Source organism: Apaloderma vittatum, unplaced genomic scaffold, assembly GCF_000703405.1.
Source record: "Apaloderma vittatum isolate BGI_N311 unplaced genomic scaffold, ASM70340v1 scaffold8431, whole genome shotgun sequence".
Classification (NCBI taxonomy): domain Eukaryota; kingdom Metazoa; phylum Chordata; class Aves; order Trogoniformes; family Trogonidae; genus Apaloderma; species Apaloderma vittatum.
In genome coordinates, this window is record NW_009697324.1 from 42963 (window position 1) to 62795 (window position 19833).

At 45.0% G+C, this 19833-nt stretch overlaps 1 protein-coding gene across 1 annotated transcript in view; it reads right to left on the reverse strand.

Annotated features, from left to right (window-relative positions):
• Window positions 1-18928, reverse strand: part of PDLIM1 (PDZ and LIM domain 1) — a 32092-nt gene extending 13164 nt beyond the window's left edge. Inside the window, exons 1-2 of the mRNA XM_009877593.1 lie at window positions 18783-18928; window positions 9173-9257 (exon numbers count right to left, since the gene is read on the reverse strand). Coding sequence (XP_009875895.1) covers window positions 9173-9257; window positions 18783-18850 — 153 coding nt within the window. The 5' untranslated portion in view covers window positions 18851-18928. The remainder of the gene's footprint in view (window positions 1-9172; window positions 9258-18782) is intronic.
• Window positions 18929-19833: the final 905 nt, after the last annotated feature.

Here is a 19833-nt window from a genome sequence, read left to right on the forward strand (position 1 = left end):
GTGAATTAGCAGCCTTGGGGTAGAGATAACAACTTTCAGGGAATATTTTTCCCCAAAGACACTTGACCAAAGCAAGGAGAAAGTACAATGTGACCTCACTAGAGCAGCCATAAGAAAGGATGAATATTCACGGAGGTGGCTAAAATATGGTACCAAAATGTACATTTTCAAATGTTTTAGCCAGCAGTAGAGGTTGGGCAGGTCTAAAGTCCAATTGCATAGGATGAAACAATGCCCTTGTTGAAATGCCAGGCCCATGGTTCCCAGCCTTAGTTAAAACAACCAGTTCCCCCTCCCACTCCATACAGGCGCTGACTTCTATGGCAACGAAGTGAGCCTTCACCATCCTTTGAACATCTCATGGCATTTGTTTGACAGAGCTACAGTTACAGGATAAACAAGTATGATGAAATTCCCCTACAGATTTTTCTTCAAATCACTTTTATGTCCCCAGATTTCCTTAGGCAGCTGGCAAGCCTTCCCAGACTGACAGATGGGAGACACTTCACTTCATGGCACTCAAATACTATTCAGGGCATCAAGAAGAGAGATGCACTCATGAGTTATAAGTCATTTAAAACCATAGGTTAGCTCAAGATGTTTAGGTGTGGGGTGCTGAGACTGCTCTCCCATGGCTTTTTGGTTGATGCCTATGGACGTCAGCCATGAAGCTTTCCCACACACCAAGGGAAGAAAGACCCTGGAGTAATTAGCTAATCTCCCTTTGTTGCAATATTATTCAAAGCACATAATAGTGCTCATAAAAGTAGTGTTTCCCATGGCAGAAACTGTGGTCTTTAGCAAAAAAAAATAAATTACTTCATCCTGTATATCACACCATGGGGAAAAGTATCAGTGATCTTATATCAGCATCAAATACACATGCTAGCCCTCCATTTGGAGGCCACAAGTGGGAAAGGGTTTCAGATGTGCACATAAATAGTTGGCTTAAAGAAAGACAGAGGCAGAAATTTCAGGCTCAAGGGGTTATACTCTTAGGTCAAATAGGCTTAAAATTAAAATCATGTCACAATATATTAGCCAAGAATTAGGAAAAAGGGAAGTAATTTAGAGTAGGTTTTTTTTTTTTTTAATTCTGGATTCCTAAGGAAGAAAGGTGGCTCAATTACATACTTCACATGCACGTGGGCATGTTGCCATCCCCACCAGGGACCTCTGAATCTGTTGTGCAAGATGAAATCAGTTTGACAGTGATGGAGGCCTCAAGGATGTTTAAGTTCCTACATGTGTTGAGAAAATAGACAGCCAGAGGAAAGAGACTGAAATCACATCAGTGCCTTGAGTCCAAGAATCGCAACACTTGCTCAGGCACAGAATCCACACAGATTTTGGCCTGCTTTTTGGCCACCAGACAGGATTTCTGCTGTGCAATAATATCTAAGACCATAAAAGAAGATTTCAAAAGTATCAGGGCGTCTGTAGTAGCTCTAACGTGGACAAAGTCCACCAACTATAAGGGAGTTTACAGGAGATTATATAGAGATATTGGTGCTGAAGGTGGTGTCTGGAGATTAGATTAGAAAAATCCCATTTGAAGAACAGCGTAGAAGGTGTATAACCTGAGAGACTATAGACTAGTATTTCAAGAGCAGTAACATAAAGAGCATTTGAATAATCCAAATTCTCCAGTGCTTCCTGTCACGCCACGCTGCTCTTTCTGCTTGAGCTGCAGAAGGAATTTGCATAGAACAAGTGCTTTCATGATCCCAAGATCAAAAGATAAGATGGTCTCACTGTCAAATGTATTTGCCGAGGGATTTGCTAGAACTGTCAGTCCAGGCCCTGTGCTCTGCAGCAGTTTTGTTAAAGCCCCAGTTCCTGGAATCATGTGTTTAACTGAGAATCTCTTGACTTAATAACAGGAAAAAATAATCAGAAATGTGACACTCCCAAAACCCTGTCCACCAGTAGGCAAGTGAAAAATGTCAGTAAATAATCACCGCTATGCTGTGTACATGTGTAGGGGCAGCACCTGCTTTGTACAGTCGAGACACCTGGGCTTTGCAGCATCTCTGAGGCTGTGGTATTCCCATGACCCATGACAAGGAAAAGACGGCAAGCAGCACTAACAGCATCCCTAGCTGGGGCACAAAGCGCAAAGCAGTAAGCAACGGTCTGTTTGCAAAGAACGGCAGTCAGACACAAGGACATGCTCTTATCCAGTCAGAGCATGACCCATTCTTTGTCAGTAGTACAGAGAAGTGTGACTAATATTAGATCTTTTTGGAGACATCTTGGGTCACCCTTCTTGCAAATCACGGCACTGCCTCAGTCTCCTAACACCAGTCATGTCTGCCGCAGGCTACAGTGAGCAGCAAGCAGAGGTACCAGCAGTAGTTATTTTCAGTATGAAGCCAGGGTATGGAAGATCCCAAGCGTCCAGGTAGGATATTCAAGAGCAGTATTTTACCACTATAAGCTGATACCATGATAGTTAAATTGATTTGTCTCCTCTTACTTCATCTTCAGAATGAAACCATTCCTCAAACAGCTCCATCCCTGATACGAACAAGCTCCAAGTGGCTTTGGAGCACAATCCCATGCACTCCCATGTCCTTCATGTACCAGCACAAATCCTTCCACCCCAGAGAAAAAAATATTTCCCCATCTCGAGGGCAAACAAGTTTTGTAGGACTCCAGTTTCAGGTCAAATACACAAGTCTCCTGCCAGATGAGATTTCTGGGTTCTGGCTGTTCGTGGCAGCAGCTCTCTCCAGGGACAGAGGGGCACACTGTCGTGTGATGCAGGTGCTATAACGCAGCCCTTCCAGCTGGGTGCTAAGGGGCCTTTCCCGACACTCCGTTCCAGCAGCGAAGTGCCAGCCGTGGTGCCAGGCTGTGGTGATGGGGAAAACATCCCTGTGCTGCGGCAGGAAGCAGATCAGTGCTTCCTACCGCCCCGGCTGCAGGCTGCGTCATGGGGAATTATCTGGGAAAACAATGGCCCCTTCCTCCCTCTCATCCCGCTTGCGCCAGGCCATGCTTGGTGATGCTGAAGCCCGGCCTGTGAAATCCCTGCAGCTACGTCAGCCGTCACCTCCACGCCTGGGGTCAGTCAGAGGCTCATGCTGCTTCCTCCTCACCACGCACCACAGACAGACGTGGCTACCAGCATGGGACTCGCCCATCCTAGGAATAGGGGCGTGGGGACCCAGGGAAATTCCCTGCCTTCAGCGAGGCAACAGATGGGCAGAGAGCCCAGGAGGAGCCACCTCCTTGTGCTCGGCTGGGGCACGTCCCATGCACCAGCAGCATAAAGCCACCTGGATGCCTCCTCCACCTCACGTGCCCTGGGGGCAGTCTGGAGTGAGGGTGGGCTCTTGGGTCCCACATGCCATATGGTGACATGGCCAAGGCCATCCTGGCTGCACTGACCGCATCCCCACCAGAAACAGGAAAAACCTGGAGGCTTTCATACTCCCTAAATAAACTAAACCAAGTTGTGAGGGGTCAGGCAGCCTCTCCCCACAGCACAACATGAAGGCAGCTGGCAAGGCCCCAAGCGGCAGCTTCCCTGCCTGCCCCTTCCCGGGCACTTCCTCGCAGCCCCTGGAGCAAAGGCAGGTTGAATATGGAGCAGGAGGCTGCCTGAAGCCACCAAAACCTAGTTTCAGGTGTGGAGTCATGATGTAGAGACTGGCCAGAGTAGTTATTTCCTGAAGTTCCAGCTTTCGGAGTCAGGGGATTTGCTCCAACCTCATGTTACAAATTAAACAGAAAAATTAGCACCCAGGCTCTGCAGCTGCAGGGAGAAGTGAAAGTCCCCACGCATCCCCACATCCGTGAAATGGCTGAGCAAGTTGGCAAATCCCATTGCCCCACTGGGCCCCAGAAATGTGGGATGTTTTTCCATCCCAAGTCAGAGCCTGGAGGCTCGGGGCGGGCGATCCTGGATTGCGCACCCCGAGAGCCACGCCAAGAGGAAACGAGATTAAACATTTCTCAGTAAAATGTTTACTTAGCTCTAAGAAAACGGGCCCCTGACCAAACCTCAGCCAACGAGAGCACTCTGGTCCTGCGGGCAGGGAAGGAGAGCAGAGACCAGCAGCCAAATGCCCCCAGCCCCATCCTCACCTTTTGCAATGCCACCCAGGGAGCTACAGCCCAGCCAGAGAGCTGAGTGGGGCTGCTTGTCCCAAATGTGCAGCAACAGCTCAGAAAAGGACATCTTCACGGCAAACTCTGCCCCATGCAACATTTCATCAGCTGTGATCATAAGTATTAAGAAGTGCCTTTACTTTCACCTCTCCCTCTGTTATTGTTTCGGGTTTTTCAGCTATGGAAAGATCTTTTGCAATGCTTTGAAATCCGATTAGAAATTAGGAAAGGTCTGGGGGTTTGCTATTGTAGGGGGGTAAAACAACAAGGCTAGCTTCCCACATCCTCTCCCTCCATGTCCCTAACACATTCCACATCCATGTGGTAACGCCTTTTAACCAAAAACAGCAGGTCATGGTATGTCAGCACAGTTCCCTTGTTTGAAACACAATGTTGTTACTTTATATACCTATTGCTTCATGCATTGCCCACACACGCATGGCCTTATCAGAGGGCAAGCCCAGTTTCTATAGCCCCTGCATTCTCTGTATCCAAGGAGATAAAAAACACAAAACGGAAACAATGACATCACTCTGCAAGGACAAGGATGAGGACGAGACAAGCACTCTCAAGAAGCTTTGGGAAGGCAGTGGCTGTCTATTCCTGTCATCCCACAACTAGCCTGACTCACCTCCAGAGCTCCTCCAACTGCATGTCTGGAGGTTATTTCTCATGTAAAACAACAAACAAACAAACAAACAAAGTATCCTCATGTTTGAAAGCCCACATTTTCTGTGGTTAAGAAGAGCTCATCCATCCATGGTTTGAGACACCCAGAGTTTTGACTGACATTCCTGAGGGGTGACATTATTATCTGTGCCTCACTGCAAAGCGGGTACGCAGCCTTCAGGGAGCTGGACAATCTTTTTTGGAGAGAGTCCTGGTGTTGACCACCCTTGAAGCTGGTCTCTCTCTGCTCATTCCCTACATGAGCTCACTTAGCTCAGAGACCTAGCCTCCATTGACTTCAGTGTCCTACAAATATATAGTTTTGGTTGTTTGGTTTTCTTTTTTTCTTTTTCTTTTTTTTTTTTAAAAAAAAAGACAAATCTGAGAGATGAAGAGTTTCATTCCTCATTTTGCCAAGGAGCAACACAGCCACGCACACCAACACATTGGTCATGAGCTTAATGCCTGGTCCAGGGTCACCAGAGAGCACAGCAGAGTCTGAAAGTTGTGCTGGTCTCTGGTCAGCGTCATAAGCGTTAAAACTGTTAGTCACCAGGTAACTTGTTCTCTCTTGCTGTGATCACTTTTTTCAAGAAACATTAAGCAGAAGGGAGAGGCAGACATGCTATTTTAATCTTTCCCACTGCAGTAAGGAAAAGCTCTTGATGGGAAAATGACACTGAGCTATTGCCCTTAGGATGTGGGTGAGAAGTGCAAGTGAAATAATTGGGTAAATATACTGAGACTTCGTAATTTCCTTCCCCTTATGTTGCCATGGTTGCACCCAAAACAAAGCTGGCTCAGCCACTGAGCCATCACCACGAACACGCTGCTGCACCTTTTGATGAAACGCAATTTTGTCGTCACTCTTGCCTCAGATTAAATTAATTTAGAGGGAAAAGATAATGGTAATGAATTAATAATAGTAAGGCTGTAGCTCTTTCATGGGCAAAGGTCAGCTTAGAGAATGAAGTCAGTCTTGGGATTCAGGACTTCAGGGAATGCATGGGAGGTTGTGGAATGCCTCTTTATTTTCCAAATATCTTGAATGTGCATTCCAAGTAAGGGAAAAATGCTTCCACAGGATGATCCAGCATTTTGCAAATATCAGTCTCCAAAAGGATTACAGAAGTAAAAAAAGTCTATTTCAAGTGGGGTAAAAAAATGTGTAAGAAGTGATCTTAAAACGTGTAGCTAGTCATACAGTTGTTGAGACAAACAAAATTAATTTCTCTAACTAGATCTTTGCAAAAGATCTTGCAATTTAACTGCACCAATAAAATGGAAAGAGGCAAAGAAGGTGGACAAGTGCTGTGAAAAATTTCAGTTACAATACTGAAGGTGGGAGAGGCAACATCAAACTATCTAATTTTAAGAAAGGTGGAAACTTACTAGAAATTAGACTACAATTTCTCAACAGCAAATTTTTTTAAGCTTTTTTTTTGGAGCCCGAGATAAGTCTATTCACATTTATGATTATATTTCTGCATTCAAAGGGCTGTGCACAAAATCAGTGAGAAATCTTTGGAGGACCCTGGGTCAGGACTTAAATGAACAACTTGGACTCAGTATGTCCTGTTTTCTTTGGTAAATGAATTAATAAGCGTTCTGCACGAGACTGCTGCCAAGGAAAGCACATATATGGTTTTCACTGGTGAGTGCATTAAAAAAAAAATGGAACTGCTCAGGCAGCGCTGCCTTCGAAGACTGGGCTCTCTACTCACAACATCTACCAGTCCTGTTGGAAAAATGAGATCAGCATCTTTGTGGTAAAATCCATAGCAGTTTGCCATGCTAATATATATATACACACAGCATCTTCTGCACTCTGCAGCAGGCCTGGCTGAAATCTCTGGTGATGATGCAAAGACACAACCCCAGGGGGACATGGCCAGCGCTTGCCACGGCTCTGGCAGGAGCCAGCATGTTCCGCTGACCATGCTCCAAGCAGACAGACCTCACCACAAACCTCACTTGCTGCAGTCAGCTACTGAAAAAGAGAATGGGTGTGTACTGAAAAAAAAAAAAAAGCCTTAGAACTTGATGGTGTTCACGGCACTTTTCCTTGGCACAGCGGACTTGGACTCAGGCACTGTAAAGAAGGAAGGGTAAATGGGAGCTTGTGGTTTAGAAACATGAGGTACACATCTCCCTTGCAAAATTCCTCTGTCTGAATGTAGAGCAGGCAAAGGCCTTTAAAGGAAAGCCCCATGCTCTGAAAAACAGCAAGCACCACTCAGATAGCCCACTGCAAATGACTTAACTGGCTTCTTGTTAAGGAAGGGAAGAGGAAAGGCAAGACTTCTGCAAGAGCCTGAATGTTGCTTTTACACTAGGAAATAAAGTTCTTCCAGTATCAGCCATCAAAAGGGGTGAAACCCCTCTTTTTTCCAGACAACAGCTGGCTCATAGTGAAAGATTAAGATACTGCTCACAGATAAGGTTGGTAACTGGAATCTTTCTGCAGTCAGTTTCTCACCAGTACAGGTTGGTATCACCAAATACAGTTGCACCACACTTAGGAGCTGGCAGCATTGGGATATCTATATAAAGGGCAGAGTTAGAACCAGGACTAGGACTAAGGTTAGGATTTAGGAGGGAATATGCTCCATCACCAGGATCATTGCCAAATTCTGTAGAGTCAGACCCTTCACGATGCCCTTTACTTCAATTTTAGAAAGCAGGGCACGACTTTTAAGTTCAAGACTGTAATTGTTAGTCCCTCTCACCACATTTCTTATCGAGTTGCAGGAGGCTCCCTGAAACAGTCCAGGGCTGACTCACATACAAACACTACACCCAGAAGGCAGCAGACTAAAGGAAAGCCATTGATTAGGGTTAAAACTGCCGTAGCAAATGAGTTCAAGCAAGAGGTGGCATCAATTAGTCAAAATAGCTTATGTTTAGTACTTGACCAGCAGTGGATATCTATCCAGTCACCCAGGCTGGACTCATGGAGAAAGTGTGGTGGTGCTGCAGCTAGTGACAGAGGGGCTGCAGCAGCAGGTTTCTTGCTGCAGTTACCTAAGCTTAGTGAGCTTGTTAAAATCCTGCCTGGCATGTGTAGTGTCCTATGTTTAATTACAGGGCATTTTGCTAAATTCTGGTTAACGGCTGGGTTAAGGACTTGGTTTCCAGGATCTCGTCTGCTGTTGAATTAAAAAAATAGCCCTCTGCAGCCTTGCAGCAAAGTCTCAGTGCAGACTCTGCCTCACTCTTCTGGCAAGCAATAGGCCCCAACTCTCAAGGTTTGCAGCAGAACATCTTCAGAGCTTGGGCAACAGACCAGATCTCATCCCAACAGTGTCACAGGCTGGTGTAACTACATGGCCCCAGCCCAACCTAAATCCAAATGGCTCAGTCTCATGCTGAGCCTTGGCTGAGTTATTAAATAACCGGAGAAGCCTGCACCACACTCGCAAGCCAAGCAACACACAGCAGCTTGGCACAAGAGGGAACACGGACAGATCCCAGGCCAAGGTCTGGGCATGATGTTGCTGCACATGTGCTAGTTTAGGTTCAGGTCCTTTCCAACCCAAACAGACATATTAATGCTTAATTAATTGCAGAATCAAACTAATTTTCTCTCTCTTCATTTTGTTAGAAAGACGCATGTGGGATGTGTGCTAGGGCCAGAATCCATGTCACTGCCCTGGTAAAAATCCAGGAGAAATGCCATTGATTTTAGTGCAGTAATCATAGGTTATTGCAGTACAAGCCTCTAAATGTAGCACAGGCAATGCCCTTGCACAGGTCACTTATTACTACATTTACTTGACAGAAGCAGCAGACCGATGAAGCAAGGCTGCCGAAAGGTTACAAACCCAACCTCCTAGACAGAGACTGCAAGATCTGCCCCAGAGATTATAGTATACAAAGTGTTTCCACTTTCTTCACAGCTAGACTGCTAGTAAGAATCTGTTGGATGAAAAAAACAAAGGAACAAACAAATAAAACTCAAACACAGCAGAAAACACTAAGCGTGAATAATTTTCCTCTCCTCTCAGGATCTTTCTTACCTATGAAAATCAACATGCTAAGCAACAGCAGCAATGATTTACAGAGCCACACCTCTACAGTGCTTTCTGTGCCCTGTGGTAGGTGTGAGCACGCAGATGGCAGGAGACAACAACCCTGATCCAGCTTACCCTTAGCAAGGTATCTGATTTGCTGTCCAGAGCAGGAGGTTTCTGACCATGAGGCACACAGTATCTGAAGGCTTCCAAGGGCCATGTGATCTCTAGGAGGTGTGGGGCATGGCACCAGCCCCAATGCGACCAGAGTGACACGTGCTCAGCTCCTTGGAGGATCGGGCCAGAAACCGCTCCAAAGTTGGACAGGAGTGAGCGGGAGCAAGAGCGTGCAGATTAAGAGTATTGCTTACCTGTGGCTGAGAGGCCAGATTCATCTTATAAGGATGCGTCTTTCCCTCCTCATTTACCAGCGGTGACCAGACTTTTGCCTCTGTTCTGCAACACATAAATTTTGAATAGTTAATCTGTTTTCATTACTGAGCATCATCGTTACTAAAAGACTTGAAGTTCACCCATTTCCCAAACATCTCCCCCGTCGTTTGCATAGAGCACCATCCAGATCAGGAGGAATGTAGACAGCCTCATTTTAGGCATGTAACTTGGAGGATAGTTATGTTTTATGAGGTCCTTGGACAAAGACAGGATCTCGGCTTATCCTTTGCGACTCCACTGGCAACACATCAAGCATGGGCTTGAACCTAGGCAGTAGAGTTGAGGGTCACCCGACAGCAGAAGCTAGGAACATCCCTCAGATGCAGAACCTCTAATTAAGTGGGGCAATTCAGATTACTTTGTTTCAGCTTTTACAGGTAGCTGCAAAGAGGAACAATTCTTGTCTGTATTGACTATACAGAGAGTATTTTGTTCTGGAAGTTGGGCTGCTTTGGATAAACTAACAATATTTTTTAGTTTGGCCCTTTGGAATTTTCTTCTTATTTATACAGTGGTATCCATGCTGAACAAACAAAGGCTTTGGGGAATTATAGGGAGGAAAAAAAAGGGTCCAAGACTGCCATAGGACTAAGAACTGAGATGACATAATGTGTGAGAGAAAGCGTACAATAACCTTAACTGGTCTGTGGTCTGACCTAATTACAGCAGCCTGAAACACAAGTCAAGATCTGTAACCAAAACCAACTGCTTTTACCATCATCATTCTGGAGTTTCGCTATGTCCCAAAGAACAACAGACAAACAAGTGGTGAGGAAGAAGCAGAGTGCTTAGATTTGCTGGAGATATTTTGTGAGCAACATGCGCTACCTACATTTCTCAGAAGTACAGGCAGTAGTTAGCATTTCAGATGGACAAAACAGTGCCACTTTTTCCAAACATTTAAATCGCAGGGAATGAGTGGCTGCAGTATTGCTGAATGAAAACCATTTTCAATGTTAAACACTACATCATGCGGCAACCAGATGGCTGATAAACTTTTAGGATGAGTTCTGAAAACCATGTCCTGTTTTGACAGAAGCCCTTTGTAAAATCTGCCACTGCAGATAGATGTACTTCCCAGATTTTTGTGGGTTCAAGGCCTGCTATAGTTTAAGTACTTAGTTAGCAAAACAGGAATGCTTCCGCTGAGAATTAACTGTATAAGTGGAAAGAGACTAGACAGAAAAGGCTTATAAAACTGACAAAGATGGAGAAATATAGTGCAGACATACCCAAGATAAATTCAATTCGGTCCACGCCATCCCTCTAAAAGCCAACTAATGTCAGGGCATTTTTAAACAGCCCAAACCCAACTGTGACGACATGGATATCTCAGATATTTGCTGTATAAAGAGTATTTTAATACTTATATCCAGTGAGAGGAGACAGGAGGCAGCACTCTCACTAAGGGAAGAGGAGAAAATTTATTGACCTCTTACTGTGTATCTATCGTACTCTGGACTCTATGCAGAAGAAACCTGAATGAAGTGGGCTGTGCTGTATCTCCTTGCACAGGAAAGTACAAAGATATGGGTCACACCAGATGCCATCCTTTACAAGCATTCAGGTACAGCAAACCTTGCACCCTGAGGGCTCAGCTGCACTGCGGATACACAGCCTAGGTCACCCAAATCCTGCTGACTGGCGAGCTAGGGACACACATGGACTGACAAATATGAATGTAACAGCTACATGGGGTCAGATCTATCATCATCTTATCTCAACAGCTGTCATTACTGGATGCACAACATATCCCAGGTCAGTATAAAACAGTTTCTGGCAACCTGTGCTTTAAGGTGCCTGAGGAACCAGTAATTTTACCCAGATTATGGCTATCAAGCCCGACAAAGTCCCAGCCATTTCTGGGATGGCTGTATTTTGCACTTGAAGGCTGTGCAGAAGGGAGCAGCCCGCTGGCCAGTGTAAAGCACTTGGAGATCACGCGTGACCAAGTTTCATCTCCTCTGGAGCAACAGGGGACACAGCAAAGTCTATGGAAATCAAACACCCTGCCAGACAGGGTGTAAGCAAGTGGACCTTGGCTGGACACGAAAGAGCAGTTCAGAGAGCATTAAACACTTCAGCTAATTTCTACCACAAGCTATCCCTGTACCAGTTCTCACTAGCAATGGTCTATAAGTACTTTTGAGGTAGCATTTTCTTTTGCAGCAGCTTAATATGATCAGATTTCAGAAGTACCAAAAGGCCTTATTCAGACTGAAAATTTAAGCTTAAAGCATGCCAATATATGAATACAGAACAGAAATCTCCATCCAGGACTCTGAGCACTTGCTTTTGTCCCACTGCATCCCACTCAATGCATTTGGGATTACACAGCACCCTGGTCTCCAGCATAGGGGAGGCAGCTACAGCCAAAAGTTTTTTATTTTTTTTTCAACAAAAATTTTTCTCCCTTATTTATCAGAAGGCAAAAGCACAAGTTTGTTTCCCAGCCTGTTGCCATTCTGATCCATCACTGGATATAAATGGAAGCAGCAAGGTCACTCCAGGCTTTACTTTCAATCCAGTTTAAAAGTTATCCAAACAGAAAGGTTAAATAGTCCATGTTGTTGTCCCTCTAAGGCTGGGAGGACAGAGCTTCCCTTTGTCTTCACAACAGCTGCAGCAGAGCCCTTCAGCCACTCTCAACAGCCCATTTATGGTCCCAGCAAAGACACAAAGAGGAGACAGCTCTGCTCTTGCCGGCTTTCAAGGTGCATGTCCCATCCCACCACACTGCCTGTGAAACCCACAGTCTGCCAGTCAGTCATGGTGGGATTGCTGTGGTCCCTGCTCTCGAAAAGAGATTCCTGTCTCTGCTCCTGGTGTCACTGCCTCCACTATACTGAAGTGTGGCAGGATAATCAAAAATAGCACCTAAAAGTTCACCTTACGTCCCACTGCTAGCCCAGGACTCATTTTCTCAAGGGCTGGGAAGTGTGGGCACAAGGTACGGACAATACGGTGGAATGGTGAGACTCATCATAGAAAGGTTTGAGTTGGAAGGGGCCTTAAAGATCATCTCTTTCCAATCCTCCCTGCCATGGGCAGGGACACCTCCCACTAGAGGTACATGTTTGTATCTATATGTGTTCATATCCTATTTGCGTGAAGCAGGCAACAGGCACCAAAGCAGACAACTGAAACCCAGCCTCAGGAACGGCGTCTTCAGTTCATAGCAGGCTACAACTGGCAGGACTGTAGTGGTTTTCTGGAGGATTTTCTTTGGATCTGGAGAATAGGACCCTCAGCCACAAAACTGCCACCATGTGCCCCTTGGTAAGAGGGTATCCCTGTCACAGAGCCTGACCATTCTAGCAGGGCTGCCAGATCAGTGGTGGGGCTGGACATCCAAAAAGCACGCTGGATGTCAAACAACCTGCTGAAAATCATACCCTGTCTTCAGGGAAAGCCAGCCGGCTTCAGCATCCCCATAGGATCTCACAGACTCCTGCTTAAATTTATGAAGAGTTATTTTAAAATAGAGTTTCTAATAGTATTTCCAGTGCAGTGCATATTCTTTCAAATGAGACTTCAGCAGAGAACGCTGCTCAAATGGTGCAGAAAGAGAAGACAAAATCATGGCACTCAAACAAGCCTGGGAACAAGTGCCAGGCAAATTAATTGCAGGCATGTGGATATACAAACTTTGTCATATTTGCAGTTTACATTTCCATGCTGTGTCCTTACTACAAGAGAGAGCAACCAAGACAGGGCCATGGAATGAGCCGTGCACTTGCTGTTTTATCCAAGCAGAAATCAAGCAAGAAATTTCTCCGACGCTAGTTTGAATGGGGAGGAAGGAAACTGCATGCAAGTCAGGGCAGGAATCTGGAGAGGTATTTATAAAATAAAACATTTTTCAAGAAACTTGGCTTGAATATGATATAATATAAACATTACAAGAGCCTAGATTTTGCTATCAATTCTTTGCGTGCAGAGCTGGGCCACAGCTTTGAGAGAAAAATCCAGAGCTGTAAAATGGGGGTCTAACTCTTTGTACTAAGAACTGTGTTAAATAAGCTGAGCAAAGGCGAGAGACACATTTACATTCTCACTTCAGTCACTGGAATGGGAATAACTAAGATGCCAAAGTAGCAACTAAATCCATAAAGAAGTGTGCAATACATGTTTATGGGTTCGGTTGGCTGAAAAAAACACAGTTTGTTGGCTGAAAAAAAAGAGGAAATATCTAAAGAATTCCTCCTTCAACCCTCCCCAGAATTTTAGACATGCATTTTAATAACATTTAGAGATTAACTGCAAGAGTTTTCAGGCTACCAGGAAGGCACCTTTTAATCAGCCTTTTAGCTGCAACAGCTGCAAAGTACCTGCCCTTGTATTTAAACACAAGCGGTCGCTTTTAACAACCACCCATTAATGGACATATTCACTTTGGCAAGCAAAACTGCGCTTGGGCTGCACGCAGCCCGTTGCCAATCCAAACAGCAATGCCAGTCACATCTTCTAGAGACAGGAGGCCCCAAATTAATTTCTTCACACGTGGTCCTCTACTCCTCGCAGACACCCTTCAGGTGTCTCTTCATACACCCATAAAATACAAAAAGGCAACTCTAGCTGTGAGAAGCAGCAACGGAAGTTTATCACAAGCAGTATATTACAGAGTTAGGAAGGACAATACACCAGACCGCTCAGACTCACACCAGTCTTCCAACATCCAGCTACAGAGTTTACTTTTGCCTCACCAAAGGGGCTGTAAAAACATAACAAATGCTGAGCTTGCTTTGCCAAAATGACTTTGAAGGTGCCAATCACTAGTAAAAGCTGCCGGCGTGCACCCAGGAGTGCTGGGAGCACCAACCACACCAGCCCTGGAGAGGTTGTGAGCCACTGCATGGGGCAGGCACTCTGCATGCCCTTATATAGATGCACACAGAACACCAGACTTTTCCCAGGGCCAAAAGAATTATTAGTAAGATGACAGAGCTGGAAAACTCTTCTTGGCAGGGAAGCAAAAAGCAATTCTAAATGAGTCAACAGATTCCACCAACTTCCTAGAACACAAATTCGAGCCTATTGTGGGTTTGTGCAAGTAGTCGCCACGGCTGAGACCTGGGAACGTGCGGAGCAACAAGAGTGCAACTGAACCTACTGAATAAAATGCAGATGACACAGGACACACGCTGTTGTCATCTTCATAAGCATCTACACATGATCCTTTCTGGCAGCACATTTAACATGTGCTGGTACCAGATCCAACTTTCCTGACCTTTGGGCTTTTCAAAGGCCAAATACATAGCTTCACTTTTAGCGAAGTAACAGACTGTTTTGCAGACAAAAAGGAACATTAATACATTATATGGTGGCAGCAGAGCTGCAGAAAAGCAGCTTGAAATTTAAAGAAAAGGATGCTAGGAGCAGAACAAGAGACTACATGTTGGCAATCCCCTTTCACAAATATTCATCTCTTATTACCACCCCCAACCTGCCTCCGGACAGACTCACTGTCGGAACACTTACATTTTGTTGAAAAAAAACCCCATAAAAATATGCCTTTTTGTTGCTCAGGGCTGCCTATGTGCAGGGTTCCACCACTGATTTGGTGACTAAAGCGACAGTCAAAGAGCCATTTGTCCTAGAAATAATTTTCACCTGTGCTGCAACAAACACTCGTTTGCTTTTGCACATCTGCAGCTACAGCTGCACAGAGCTGTGTGTCAAATTCATCATGCGCATTACCACTGACATCAGTGATGCCTGAATCTTTCAGCTATCAGGTAAATTTTGTGGTAGGACAATTTTTTCCTCTTGAGCTTTCCCTTCTTTTGAGTTGACTGAAGCACACTGCTGGCTGTAGGTCAGTCTTTCTGCATGTACCATACAAAACCATGGTGAGGAGCTTGATTTTACACCACGGAAGAAAAAAACGGAAGCTTTACTTTGGTTTCTTGGGAATTATATGTCTAAAAGCACTCTCCAGCCCAAAACAAAAAGCAAAATGAATGAACAAACACAGGCTCAGAAAAGAGCTGGGAGCTGCTAGACACACTAAGTTCTGCAGGAATTCAGTGAATGCACCAACATTGTTGAACACCCACTTTCGAGGCAGAAAATAGAGCTTTCTAACTCTGTCCATATGTCAGACAGCAAAGCATCTGGCACTGCTGCTTCGAAAATCGTATTCAGAGGAAGCAATTTGTAGCTCAGTTTTAAATCCAAGGAAATTAACAGATTTGCACCTTTGGGTGAAAAAGCAGACTAGTCATGTTTTCCCCAGCTAGTAATTTGATCCATTTTTAATGGTGGCATGTGTTAGACCAGATTTCCTGCCCACAATCTGATCTGAAATATTTCTGGACTGTTACCATCATTAAGGAAAATACCAAAACAGGAAACATTGGAATGCTGTTGATATTCACAATCAAGTACACAGTGCAAACAGCATTTCCTTTACCAGAAGTGTTTAAGTCCTTTCAGTTCTCTACATTTACACTTCTCTTAAATAATCATGAGCAGAGCCAAACAAGAAGGCATCCTAACTGCTTGGCTACCATTAAAAGAGAAGAGGGTCGCATATTTGCAGAACATGTATGTATTTTTTGGTCCACAGAAGATTTCAAGAAGACGACAAGCCTCAGTACTTCCCTAAAACAGTCTCCCTGCCTCCAGCTACTTGTAGCTTAAGGACTTTCTGCAGCAGAGATACAGCCATGGTATATAAAATCCCTTAAAGATTTGTCATCCATTAATTCACTCAGTCTCCTCTTGAACCCACGAGCACTGTTAGCATTCACAGCACAGTAAAAAATGAAGTCTCCGCTGTCACGATGATGTTGACCCTTTGGTGGAACTGCAACACCTGACGCGAGCTCAGATCCACGTCTCAAATCCTTCCACAGCACCAGCTGTCTGTGGTGCTCCAGCCCATGGAACTGCTGCCCTGTCTGAGCAGTGGTTCTTGTCAGCACGGCTGCTTAGTACAACTGATTCAGCTAATGGGCTAAAACTGAAGAGCATGGAAACCAGACCCAAGAGTTAGTGGTACTGAAGCACAAATTATATACTTTCCTCTTCATACTCTGCCAACTACTTACAGACTTACTTTAACAGAGAAGAAACTTCCAGCTTTGACCTGATTATAACGCCAGCCTTCGTAACTAACTATTCAGCCAAGCCGTACAAGAGTTTGGCTCACCAAGGTTCAGGAAGCTCAGGCTAGGCCACTTTGGCACCGAGGTGGCACCCATTTTCCCAGGTGCCTTCCACCCTCTCCACCTCCATAGCAATGCTCTTCCCCTTTTCACAGAGCGGGGCTGACCACTGACACAGTCTGCTTTCCTCACCCATTTTCTCTACCATAAGCTGAACAGGAAGGTGAAGCACCAGCTCTGTTTTAAAATGCTTTCTCTGGCAGCCTTCTACACCTCCTCTCAAGATATTTCACTCTGAGGTCTTAGCCTTAGGCTGCAAAATAAAGACAGGTTCCAGGCCTAGCAACAAAGAATATACCGCATTTCAGATCACTGAGTGCAGCTGCGTTTGGGACAACACAGTTATGGGGTACCAGAAGAGAGCTGGGTGCTAGGGATAAAATATTCTCAACAGAGTACAACCAGGAAAGACCACATGATGCACACTATTGTCTTTCAGCATTAAAGAGCTCCCTCTAAAGAATCCTCCTGCACTACCATATTCCCCAATACAAACACATCTCCAAACAAGTAAGCAATTCTTCCCTAAGGAGAACTTTATTCCTGAAGAAGAAAGAGCACTAATGACTTAAAATCCCCAAGAATGATCTAAAATGGATTTTATGTAGAGCAATGAGTAGTAATATCAAATCCTAAAGTGATCAGTAGTCAGATCATTGCTTTCACGTCTTTGTGGTCTTGACACTCTCCCTGGCCAATGAGCTGTACTCATGGCTGAGCACAGCGGCAGAAGCATCCAACACACACTCATGCTACCTCATTGAAAGGGGGTCTTGAAAAAAGAGTTGGGCTGTGCTAACTCAGAGCCCCTGCACAGGGCTGCAGATCCAGTCGGAAATCTCTCCCTGGGCAGCTTCCACATCCAAGGCTCATGAAACACACATGGGTAAAGTTAATGACTTTGTAATTAACATTAGAAAACACATTTTACAGACTCAATGATTCGTAAGAGTGAGCTTGCCCGAAGGCTGAAAGAGCCCTTGCCCTCCCTGCTCTCTCCCAGCCTGAACCACAAGGCACTAGTAGTTTGCTCAGTCAAGCAGCCGGATATTTCAGAGGAAAAGGAGCACTCCTTTGCAGGAAGATTACAGGCTGCCAAATTAGAGGCCAGTATGAGAAACTCTGGGGCTAACAGGCTGCTGCAATGCTCACCATCCATTCACACTGCCCGCACTGTGCTCTGTTCTTCCCTCTGTGAATTCCCTCAATGAATTGTTGGGCTTTTTTTGGCCAAGACCCATAGCTTCTTCCTGAACTGGGAAATGCCTGCTAAACTCCTGGCATTGTCCAAGCTACAGTAAAAGACTTCTGTTTATCACAGAAAGGCCCCGAACAACTGAACCACTGTGTCATTTAAGACATGCTTTTGCACTCCTTCTGGAAGCACTTCCCCTGCATCTGCCATGAAGTTGATGGATGATCGCTCTCAGGGAAGGTGACCACAGGAAGAACTCACACCAGAGCAACAAGAAATGCCATGCTACGTCTACTATCTGACTTCAAGAAGTGCCAGTACCCACAGCTGCAATTCAATCCAAGAGGAAGGATGAATCCTCAGCAACCTTGAAAATACAGGCTCCAGCTCTTTAAGAAGCAATGGGTCAATGCAAAGCAGACCCGTGCCTTCCCAGTCCCCGTTTCTTCTACATACAAAGATGGGCCAAGAACAAAGCATGTCTGGGGAAAGGGATGAAGCTGTCCGTTGCTCTGCAGCGCAAGACTGTGGGAAAGCTGAAGTCAGCCTGTGCTCTATAGTGGTAAAAGAGACTGTGGCTCAGTTGTCATCTTTTTCTAGTTTTTCAGGACTTAGGAGAGATCGATGTCCGATAGGCACCTTGATGCACCCTGGAACATCACTATTTAGCACTGTTAGTGCTATTTGATCCAGAGGCTCCAAAACGTACATTTCAGAGTCTGTGCATGGCAGAAACTAGGCAATCAATAGCTTGGACAACAAACAACCATATATTTTTAACTGTTAAATTAGCGCAACAGGAAGAAAGGTCATCTCTGGTTGTACCTCCTCCACTATGAGTGAAGTTTTCATGAGACCTGCCTTTGACTTCTTGCTGTCAGGAGTCACAGAATAGGCTGACAGACTGTTACAAATTATCAGCCTATTTCTCACTGGGAAAATGGTTTTCATAATGTCAAAGTGCATCAAATGCAAGCAGCATTAGGATTAAAGGCTGAAATGCAGTTCCCTCTTTCTATCCAGCACCTGGCCAGACAAAGCACCAAGACGTCAAATTAAACAAATTCAACAGCAGAGATGTCTGCTGTCAACCCAAAACATAGCTACTGCCCACCCCACATCCCTCCCTCTCTCCATCCCTAGTCTCGCTCAGTGACATACCTGCTGACCGTCAGAGTTAGTTCATCTGTGCAACCCTTGATTTTGTTCTGTGCCTCAAGGTGCGTCATGTTATCTGTGTTCACTCCATCAATGGCTATGATCTGGTCTCCTGTACACAAGTTGGCTATTGCAGCTTTGCTACCTGGAATCACCTAAAAGAAAATAAAAAGAGTGACTGGATTTTCAAGGCAGAAACTTTCCATAGCAACATCTGAAAAAAACAGTTGAGCACTCAGGGTTTTTTTCATTGGTACCCGGAAGCAATGACATGAAAACTAACAAAATTAAATTCTCATCAGAAATCTATCTGGATCTCAGTCTCTTAGATACTCCTCAGTATTATTTAGGGTCAGGATTCTGTTTCGGCACCCATAGATAGACATTTGGCAAGCGGACAACAGGTAAATAACAAAAATTGTATTTTCCGTCAAGTCAATTTGCTTCATGCTAGAGAGTAAGAACACACAGAAACCAACTCTATTCTCTACTAGACAGAGAAATGCTCTCCAAAAGAGACAGTGCTGAGGACAGTTGGGAAACTCAAGCCTCTAAGAACAGAGGTGACAGTAAGGAGTACTACAGACATTGCAATAGAGTCAATGCCAATCACGAACACCTGCATCACAACCTCATTTGCTTCCTTCCTTGGAAGAAAGGTTTAGGATCAAGATTTTGGATTACTTCTTCAGTAGTAATAAACTGGTTTTTGCCCAGGAACAGACACTCACGGACTTCAGCAAGATCAATCCCAAGGCAATACTTGATCTGACAAGCAGACTGGAAAGGAGAAAGGCATCAGAAACTTCATTTTTAAACCACAATCTGATGATACTTTCTGAAAAAAGCAGAAGCATCATCCCCAGCTTGCCACAGCTCAGCTGGATGCATTCTGCCATATAACATCTCCCTTTCCTCTCCGTGCATGGTGCTTTGCTTCCCAGGTAGATCACTGCACTGCCAAAGAGGTGCTGTGCTCTGCCTGGGAATTAACTGATGGGAAGGAGCTCAGGGCAATCTCACTGAGATCCCAGACAGAAGACACCATGCAGCA